Source organism: Etheostoma spectabile, chromosome 9, assembly GCF_008692095.1.
Source record: "Etheostoma spectabile isolate EspeVRDwgs_2016 chromosome 9, UIUC_Espe_1.0, whole genome shotgun sequence".
Taxonomy (NCBI): Eukaryota; Metazoa; Chordata; class Actinopteri; order Perciformes; family Percidae; genus Etheostoma; species Etheostoma spectabile.
The window spans coordinates 22,142,123-22,153,324 of NC_045741.1; the positions used below are offsets into that span (position 1 = coordinate 22,142,123).

Genomic DNA, 11,202 nt, shown 5'->3' on the forward strand with positions numbered 1-11,202 from the left:
GTCTGACTGCATGCTCCCCCCCCCCTCCCCTGTTTGCCCAGGGAGCTGTGATCGGCATTGATGACGAGGACGACAGCACATTCACCATCACTGTGGATCAGAAGACTTTCCATTTCCAAGGTGAGATGTCCCCCTGTATGTATTTTGTTCTCTTTATGCTCCCTTTATCTGTGTAACCATCACTGTCTTTCTTTCTCTGTGATCTCTTTTGCATCCATCCCTACTGTTCATTTTCTCTCTCTATCTCTCTCTCTCTCTCTCTCTCTTTCTCAGTCCTCTTTCCCTCCCCACCTTTCAAAGACTTGGATTGGTCTGCTCTAATGCCAGGAAACGCATGCACTCAGGCATCTACACAAGTGTGCTGCGTTCACTTGAGCTTTTTCTCCCTCCCTGTGGAACTTCTTCAAGCTCTGTGAAGTTGGACTGACACAAATTTCTGTAGATAAACAAGATTTGTTCCACTGCAAGCTAGTCAAAATCCTCTGGAACAGAAGTAAATCATTTTTTTCTTCTTTTCTCTGCCCTCCTGACTGTGGCTGAGGAGGAAGATTGCTGCTTGTGTGTCTCTGCAGTTGAGCCTCTGGGAATAATAAGGGAATACTGCTGAGCTGGAAGCTGAGCTCAGGTCTCTTCTGGTTTCTGCCGCTGTTCACTCTTCGCCACACTACTGCTGCTGCCGCTCGCTACATACCAACCAATCACTCCATAGGGATTGGATTGGCTTCCAGCTACGGCATCGCACCCCTCCCGCCCTCCCAACATTTCTCTCTTTTTTGACAGGGAGCTGTCCAGTACAACGCTGACACTCTGTTTTACCCGATCACTCCACCAGGTCTTTAACTAACCTTCTCCACCTTACCTTCATTTCTGTCCTTCCATCTGTCTATTTGTATCAATTTCTCCCCCCCTCCAACACCTTACCACTCACACTTCACTACTGCCACCCCCCTTCCTTCACTTCATCTCCGTCTTGAGGGTCACCAGCCACAGTCCATGGGCCCCTGCCCCTCTCACCTCCTCCATGCCCTCTCCCATGTCTGTGTTCCGAAGCTGTATGCTGTGGTTCTACAAAAGGAAGGGTAAGGAGAAACCCGTGCACGTCTCATGGTCCACATGCATGCCGGTCACAGACAAAGTGATTGAGAGGAGTCGTCGTTTGTTTGTGTTCTGGGACGTGCAGTCAGGGTAGAGCAGTATGTTCTGTAGCGCCTGGGTGTATTGGTTTGTTATCGAGGTTCAAGGACAGTTCAGAGCTCTGTGAATTAGAATGTTTTCTGGCTGTCGGCTGTGAGGAATTATTAAGGAGAGAGGAGTGTGTGCAGTGTCCTTAATCAGTCAAATCAAATGTTTGTACAGGCTAGGTGTGTTATTTAGAAAAGGATGTTTGTTGTTACTGGTGTTTGTTCTGCTCTTCGCTGAGTCTTTGGCATCAGCTATAACGCCTCAGTGAGTTAAAAATCCATTTGTTCGATTCATCAATTTTCGATGTTCAGCTGGTGGTAGATATTAACTGAATTACCTGAGTCTGAGAGACTTCTACAGCGGAGAACAGGTGAAACCAAAGCCATGTAAATTATATTCTAATTTATTGAGTCCAAATATATACGCATTATTCAAAAACCATTAACACAGTCAAAGAGAAAAAATTGTTAGGGTGTATAGCTTGCATGAAAAAGCAGTACAGACAACAAAGACAATACAACACATTTTGAAAGCAGCATGTCCTTGCACAGGACAATCTGAATCTTTGTAGCACATTGTGACCCCTCCATGATCATCTTTTTGTTTGAGTGAAAAGCAACGAAATGTCACTAAGACACATCTGTTCCAGATACCTAGAGGAGCACGGTACCATGTCACCTATCACCATTAGAGGAATGGACAGAAAAATGTGGTCTGGGCATGACATTCTGGATAATTCTGCTGTTAACTTGGATATCCAGAGATGCGCAGGATGTTGTGCAGGAGGAGGTTTTTCTGTTGCTGTAAAACAAACCTGATCATGTTATGAAGTCAGTTTCCCAGGATACACAGTGTTGTCTGAATGTGTCCATCTATATATACAGTGTATGTATGTGTGTGTGTATATATATATGTATGTATATATATATATCTCCTTGTGTGCCATTATGTATGGACTGTTGTGTGGGTAAGGTATGGACTGTGATTGGTAGAGCCTCACTGCCAAGCTTTACAGGGGTAAAAAACGGTTCTAAAAGACAGATACCATTTACCGGAATTTATATTTCCAGTGACCAATGCATCTGTTGTAACACAGTATTAAAGTGAAAAAAATTCCAGGATTGAGCACGATACAAACTCTTACGGGACAGTCCAGCTCACAGGTTGAAGTGTATTCTGAGCCGGCCAGTCGCTGTGCTAGCCCGGAATTCAGCTCTGTACTGTCTTTCTATTTAGAGAGGCATCCATTATTCATCTGTCCCTCTCCCCCGGCGGTGCATTTTGCCTGAGAGCCCTTTAGCTTTACTTCTTTTCCCCTTTCTGCTCTCACTTGCCTCTTGCTTTCTGCTGTAGATATCAGTCTCTCATCTCCTCCGCCCTCTTTGTCAGGCCTGACGGCCTGGACTATCAGTCCAAGATGAGATCCCCTTTCATTCTCGCTACCTTGTGTCCAGGGTCCTCCCTCCCCTCAGTATCACCTGCACTGTCTATCATCTGTTTTTAAATATCCCACCTTGGTCATTATTGTTTAACTTGCGTGTTCTTTCATGACTGCATCTGGGCTTGTGTATTTATGTAGAAACATGTTCTCAAGTGCAGATCACGCATGCATGACTCAGTCAGTCCGAAGCAATATGATGAGTTCATTTTAGTTTTTTGCCACAGTTAGTGGCAAAAAAAGTGCTACCACCCAGACAACCTTACTTCATTGACCACAGAAATTGTGCAGTTTCTTTGCACTACATTTGGGTTGCTACCACTTTTTGGCAGGTTGCAGTGCTGTGCATCACACCTTCTCTCCTCCCACCGGAGCATGTACGGACATATTTCTTCAGCTTGTCGGAAGATGGCAGGAGGAGAGAGATGAGGGGACGGATGAATAATTCACAGAGGCCTTTTGGAGAAAGGAGGAGCAGCATTATGGGGAGAGGCTGAGCATTGTGAAGGGAAATCTTTGTGATAGGACACCCTGACCACTGAGATGGTAGACAAAACCTTGGGTTAGGAATATATTACTGGTGCTGTTAGAGTATGTAGAATTGTCTGGACATGGTAATTGTACTACCATGCTTATTGATGTAACTGTGTATTGGTTCCATCTGTCTTTGTCATTTTCTGGAGTCTTGGTAACTAACTACCAGTAGCTTAATTTATGTACATTTGATTCTAAAAGTCAAGTCTGCAAGATGTAAGAGACAGAAGAGTACCTGGAGGCAAATATAATTCCAGAAGCTGGTTAATAACCTGCAGTATAAACAATTACAGGAGAATTATAACCTGGAAACAAGCTTTTTAGGTTTGTCCGTTGCCATGATACCTTTATTTTGTGACTAACATGAAGTGAAGTGCTTTATAGTTGACCAAGTATTAGCATAACAATGTTACAGACCAATATTAATAATACTTTTTAAGGATATAAGCTGATGCCAGCAGTATGCAAATATATTGGTTCATATATGATAACACTGTTACATTGCATTTTGCAGAATGCAGTTCCAGGAAAAAAAAGAAACAAAATATAGGTGTGTTAAAGACGCAACATAACAACAATGTCCTCAGTTCAAGTCTGTTCTATCTCCCCTAATTTCCATTCACCTCTTTACTGTAGTGTACACTATGTAATAAAGGCAAATAATGGCAAAGAGATACTTGAAACATGAAATGAGTATCAAAATGAACTGGATGGAATAGTGGGGGATGTACAAGATATCACTGCACATGGAAGTTGGTCACTTCCCCCTGACGAGCAAACACCCAAATATTTGGCATCTGCTGGGTGTTTTCACCAGTCAAAATGCACTGGAAAAACAAAAGAGCTGTATGAGACTGCGTGGACAGTTTGAGAATGAATTCAGCCGTAACAACTGATGGATAAAGAGATTAGGAGCACATTATTATTGACGCTTGAAATCCTGGTTTCAAAATGTGGTTTGGTCTAAGGTATGTCACATTTTTAAGTCAAGTAATACTATAAATCCTTTTTGGGATACTCAGTGACTCTAAGATGCAAATGACCTTTAAAATGTTCTCTGTTCGATGGTTTTGTTGACTTGTTCATTGTGGTACGTCACAAAAAAAACTTTTGATTCTGATAACCTTCACAGTAAATAGTTTGAGATATTTGTTGGTTTTCCTCTTGGTACCGTAACTCGACCCATAATATCATCTATAGCAGCTTTGTTTTTCTAGTCCGTGGAGGGCTTGTGTCATGTGATGAAATGAAATCAACCATCTACCCTTTATGGGAAATGTATCAGTTCCCCATGCTGGATATGAGCTGACCTCCACTGTCAATGTGCACATCAGGCTACTGAACTGCACCCTGACAGAGGACTGCTGCTCTGTGATGGCTGTATGTTGTTAGATAGATGGATGGATATTGATCCCAATAAAATGGGAAATTACAGTGTTGGATCAACAAAATCAGTCACACAGCACAGAATATAATGAAATACTAGGATACAATATCCAACAATATACATGAAATAATAAATTGATGCAGTAATTAGGTGTAGATACGGACCCTACACTGTGCCCTACGCCGTAGCCTGACATGCACCTCTCAAAAAATGTACCTACACATCGCGGCAACTCAGACCGCAACAACTGTGATTGTTCCGCTTAACCGTGGCTTGGTAGCATCATATTTCCCCCCTACTCCTTTCCGGGTTCTCCTTCACCATAAACAACATGAAATCAAGAAGAGGGTTAACTTTTCCTGCTACAGCTTTCCGACCGTGGTCAGAAAGCACAGGTAAGACACTTTGTTTCTCCCTCTACGCCTCCAGAGTTGGTACTCGCTCCGAAGCTAATCCCCGTCAGTCTCTCACTCGCTTTATCCCACACTCCCTACGCATACACATGTCAGCTCTGCTGTTTTCTGAAAGATATACGTTAGAACGGTGCAGACACCAGTGCATAAAGCCCCGCAAAACATAAATCCAGTTTCAGTGTTTAATTTGGCATCAGTTTTCAAGTATCTTATTTTCAGACATTTCAGTTATCAACTGCAAAAAGCTACTTGCCTTGTATGTCTGTCTATCATAAGTCTTTATCCAACATCTCCCAGGGTCTCTTTGTAACTATTAGGAAGGTGTGTGTACGTGTGTGTAGGTGGAAAGGTTGGGGTTTAGCAGAGAAGCATTAGAGCCTATGGTAAGAGTTAAGTCAGCACATCTTTCTCTGTTTTATGACACTACTTTGCAGCAGTGCTGGGACTAATGCGTTACATTATCTGTTACTTTTTGCAGTAACTAGTACTCTAACACATTAAGTAACAAAATTACCAAATTACTAAATTATTATTGAAAGCTTTTTTACTTGTTGACTTGCACATTTTGTTGTTTGTTCATTTTTCCTTGATATTTGTGCTTCTACCATAAGTAACCTAAGTAAGCGTTGTGGCTTTTGCTTTTAAGACCGGAGGTGATCATATGTTTGGTAGTGTGTGCAGGTGTGTTTCTGTCTGTCAGTGGCTGTCTGCAAATTTATGATTTTATACTCATGGACCTATTGTGCGGATATTCACAATTAAATTGTTTTTTGTTTTTACTCTTTTACTGAGTGCTCTGTTTTATACCGTGATTTACTGCAAAATGTATGAAGGCATTCAGTGTACATTAATGTTGGCAAGCACATTGCCCTGTCTCATTGCCCGAAATGTCCCCCAGTCTATCCACACCATAAGTGATGAGTTAACCGAGAAAGGCAATCGGCTTCTGGCTGACATTATTGAATGTTTTGAACAACGACTGCTAATCATGAGAGGCCCATGAGCATACAGTCACAAATGTGCACAAAAAAACATTAGACTGACGGGTCCCGTAGTACGCGAGATTAGCTGCAGACAAACCGATACACCTACACACCAACAACTAAACGGCAGCATTTCAAAGTAGACATTTAAAAACTTACTTGTCACAGTAACACATTACTTTTTGGTCGAAGTAATCAGTAATTGAGTTTTTTTTAATGAGTTAACTGGAAACTGTAACTAATTACTATTTAAGACTTTGTTACACACTTACGGATTTAAAACAGCATCAAGAATGTGTTATTAATGTCAGGTGTGTGCAATTCTAGAAAAAGTAACTTAGTGACTGTTAATCTTTTGCCCCTTTTGTTTCTCTATACAATTTGATAATTGCTGTAAAACCGCATGTAGCACGCCCTTTTTCACTATAATTGACTTTAAAGTATTGTCACTGTGAATTCAGAAACCAGGAACATTTTCTTATCTTAAAGTAAATGAAAGACACATACTTGATATAGTAAACCCTAACATCCATTCTTTCTGGGTCTATTTTATATGTGCAGCTTATGATTAAAAGTCTTTGTAACCTTCTGAAGTCACCAGGTTGGAGGTTTAGCTTTTCTGTAATAAAGTATGCATACATTATATATACATGTACAAACACAAGTCCAATTAAAAGAAGTAAAGTAAAAAATAAATAAATAAAAGGGGGGTTGCTTTTCCGAGAAACGATAAAACCAGTTGACACAATGAAAATCAAGCATTTTTCAAACATTCTTGATAATGGTTGCAACATTTCGTCAAAGGTTACAGATTTGAGACAGACATTGTATCGTACTTTCTCCATATTTAGCAAGTTAGATATCGCTGCTAGCCAGGTCTTAAAATAAGGAACAACCTCACTTTCACACAATGTTTTAATATATTTCGTTTGGCAATAATCATCGTCTCATTGAACCATCTTACGATGTAGGTGGTGCAACATTTTTAGATTACTGGTCCTGCTGAAAACCGCAATACACGGTTCTAATGCTATATCGCAGTCATGAACATTGGAGAGGCAGGCAGAGATATCTGACCAAAACCTGTTAAACTTAGGACAGGACCAAAAGGAGTGCCCCAGGGTGTTCCTCAGCAAACTTACATTTTGGACAGGTTTGGTAGACAGCGGGTTAGAAAAAATGTAGATTAGGAACACTAATACTAACTAGGTTACATGGAACACTTTAAATTGAATTAGCTGGTGTCCTAGAATTTTTATAGAACAGTTGTGAATTTCTTTAAAATAAGAAAGCAGTTTTCATCTGTAATTGTCACACCCAGATCCCTTTTCCATGCCTCCTTTAAATTCTGTGTGGAAGTTTGGTTAAATGCTGTAAACAGGTCAACAAATCAAGGGGCTAATTCATTAGAGGATAAAGTTCCATACTGGCTGACATTAATTCAAAATGTGGGAAATTTGTCCGGATGTAATTTCTAGTCTGGAGGTAACGGAAATTGTGTATGGGTGGGAGAGTGAACTTCTCCTTCAACTGAATAAAGGTGGCAAAGTGTTATTAACATATAAGTCTGCTATAGTGACAATGCCTCTATTTTTCCAGGCGTGGCAATAGACGTTTCAGGCAAATTAAATGATTTCCTTATTTGATACCAGATTTTTAGAAAGCTTTATACCATAAAGTTATTACCTGATATGGTTGAGAGAGGTTTTGTTGATGAGAAGAGCAGGTAGAGAGCTTTCGGGAATATCCGGCTCAATTCCAAGCCATGGTGGGGTAGAAGCAGTAATGTTACCTGGATATGCGTCTTGCCAATACATTAGTGCTCTAGCATTTGCAGCCCGGTAGTAGTGCCTTAAAACAGGCAAGCTAAGGCCCCCCGCAGATTTGGCCTTAGTTATATGCTTCTTAGGAATACGGTGAACTTTAAACCCCCAGACAAATGGTAAGATAATTGAATCTAGTTGCTTGAAGAATTCTTTAGGTATAAATATTGGCAGGTTGTGGAAGAGGTAGAACCTGGGAGTGCAGCCATTTTAATTGCGTTAACGCGGCCTATCATTGACAGAGGTAATCTCAGTGTTGCGCTTCAGTTTTTCTCCATTCCTCTAACTTTGGCTTGTCCTTCTCCCCATTGTCTGTATGAAGACAAGTAAATATGTAAAGGACTTTCTTTGTATATGTAATTCTAACTAATAGATAACAAGTCAGATGACTTGCAGAGTATTCCTCATGTGACTGGCCCACTGGCTGACAACACTGTAGGTTTGCTGAGTTGACTAACAGCGAGCCGCAAGATTGGAGAGAGATTGGACTTGCGACACAGTTTGAGTGTTTGTTTTTGTTGAACAGCCCTGCTACTACCTCTCCTCTGTCATGAATAGAGCTCACCAACGTTAGCTGCAGTAATCGTTTCCTTTGGAAAGTCTGTTTGGCTGAGGGGAAAGAGAGGCACTGTCTGAGTGGACTGGCCTGAGCCTCGGCTGCCTTTTTAATGTCTTTAAAAAGCTTTTCTGCTGTGACGCTATCTCACCCATTCATATGCTGCACTATCTTGTTTCCGACTCAATGAAAAATTACTTTTACACAGGATATAGTTTGTCAATTTATTCAATGGCATATACAGCATCTTAAGTCCTTCTTTCACAGCTTTTAGAGTTATAGCTTTTCTGTGTGGTGGCAAAAAAAACACATGCACAAGGCATAAGTAAACCTACATTCCATGCAAAAACTGAAAATCTTTAATACTGTACGTGCGTGTGTGCATGCGTGGCACATGTCAGGGCCTGTATTGGGTCACTGTTAAATGTCACTGGCAGTCTGTTTGTTCTCTTTGCTCTGAGAGTACAGTCTCGCCTGACTCCATTTCGCACTCCGATCCATAAGGCTCCATGTGAACAATCCATGCGAGAAGTACAGCCTCACCATTCTCAAGGAGCTTTAACTCCTCATTTTACAAGGATCATATGGGTATTGATTGTTATTTTGATAATGATTCACCCATCTCTATAAGGCATCACACAAGTCTGGTTATCAAAGCTGAATACTCTAGATGAATGTGAGTACTCAGATTCTATGTGTTCAAATCATACATTATTACTATATTTATTTACAGCCCTATCTAGCTTCTCTTAAATATTCTCCTTTTGAAAGTGTTTCCTAATCTGTCATATGAAAGTTGTTTAGTACAGTAGCACAGAAATAGCCGCTAAATCTTAAAGGTGCTCTAAGCGATGTTACGCGTGTTTTAGGCTAGAACATTTTGTTGTCACATACAGCAAACATCTCCTCACTATCCGCGAGCTTTCTGTCCCCAGAACACATTGTAAAAAACGCGGTCTCTGTAGACAGCCCAGGGTCTACAATCTGCACCAAAAACAAACTGTGCCCACCTGCACCACGAAACATACACAAACAGTGTTCCAACTTTCCAGCCAATAACCGACAAGAAGGATTTAGGGTTGGGGGGGCCTTAGTGCGCGGAAGCACAGAAGGGAGGGGGAGGGGAGGGGACGAGGAGGAGGGAGGGGCAAGCTAGTCTTGATTTGTTTGAAAAGACTTAGGAGGTCAACAAGAAGTAACATCACCCAACATCGCTTAGAGCACCTTTTAAGCTGTTTTTTTAGGCACAGGCTTGACTACTCTTGCTCATTACTCTAATGTAGGAGCAAGGAACGGTTTGACATTTTAGGCAACAAGCTTATTTGCTTGAAAATTGACACCACTCTATCTGTATGGTAATATAATGCACTTAGTCAGGAAACTGTTGGCTTAGTTTAGCATAAAGACTGAAAGCGGGGGGGAAACGGCTAGCCTGGCCCTATCCAGGGTCATGTGCTGGCCGTTCGCAGATTAACATGCTGAATTGTTCATTTAAGGGAGATTTATAGGCAGGTGCAATATGAAATATCCAGACATCTTTCTTTTTATTGTCTTATTTTATCTTATTTTTATTTTCTGTTGTCTTATCCTTTTATTTTGATCTGTGCTGTTTCCTTTAACTGTAAAACACATTGTTTTCCTCTCTACTATATACTATGGGCTATACAAATGACGCTTATGGTTATTGTCTTAGTTTGGGAAACGCTTACACATATTATTATAGATTTTTCAGCCCTGAAAATAGGGTTAAGCAGAATTAAGGTATTGACAAACTGTATACTGTCCATCCCTGTGTCACCAGTGCTCATGTCATTTCAGTGTTGCGTCTTGGTTTCATTAGTGTGTAGCAATGACTACTGAGGGTGTGTGCATGGGAAACCTGGCTCACTGGGTGTGTCTGTGTGCTTCTGCCCTCAGCCCGAGATGCAGATGAGCGGGAGAAATGGATCCATGCCTTAGAGGGAACTATCCTCCGTCACACCCTCCAACTTCAAGTATGTAACCATGCACTTGTTGGTAAATGTGTGTGTAAATATGGAAGTTTCTATTTGTCGGTGTATCTAATTCATCCACTACTACTTCTATTTCATCCACTACTACTACTGCTACTTCCTATGTCAGCATCTGTGTAGTAATATATTTACATTACTTTTATTTTACATTACAGTAATTTTGTCTTTGATTTGCATAAGCAAACATGCTATTATTTGTAATACCTGAAGAGTATACAGGTATAGATATAGTTGTCTAGATATCAAAGCTGTCATTGTGAGATTTTTATTGCATGCAATTTTACATATTCTATAAATCATGTGTTGTGCTACAACCATATGATAAGTTTAAAAGGCCCTTTGCATCTCAGGTCATGTTATCAGCTCTTTCTCACACCTAATTTCTTTGCTCAATAGAGCAGGTGAGAGTTTATGATAAGTCTTGGCGGTATAAATGGAAATATTAGTGACATTCATGAATGGAGGATGTTTTAGCAATATGTGGCTGCTTTGGGCTGGTATTGGGACCAGGCTTAGTTTTATGGAAACTGGAAAGTTAATTTACTGCTGACCTGCTGGCTGCCTGTTTTGTCTCTTTATGTTTTCGTCTGGTTATAATGTCTTGTGTAATGAGTGTTTAGACTATTGCAGCCAGTTCTTTCTCATGCTGTTCCTGCCTTCCAGTTGTTTCTCTGGCCAACCTTATTTCCTGCTCTCTTTGCCTAAACCAAACTTTCCTACTTGTTCCCCTCCCATCATCGTCATCATCTATGTGCAACTCTTTCCACTCATCTTTTCTTTTCACCCTTATGACCAACCATTTCATTTGCTCTCCCCCACCCTTCCTTTTTTCTGCCCTACCTCCCTCTGTGGCAAATCCCTCCGATGTGCTACA

The 11,202-nt window shown here is 40.9% G+C and overlaps 1 protein-coding gene across 4 annotated transcripts in view; it reads left to right on the plus strand.

Moving 5' to 3' along the window:
• Positions 1-11,202, plus strand: part of osbpl9 (oxysterol binding protein-like 9) — a 47,558-nt gene that overhangs the window by 5,752 nt on the left and 30,604 nt on the right. For all 4 annotated transcript variants that reach the window (XM_032526284.1, XM_032526283.1, XM_032526282.1 and 1 more), the window contains exons 3-4: positions 42-120; positions 10,234-10,310. In XM_032526284.1, coding sequence (XP_032382175.1) covers positions 42-120; positions 10,234-10,310 — 156 coding nt within the window. The remainder of the gene's footprint in view (positions 1-41; positions 121-10,233; positions 10,311-11,202) is intronic.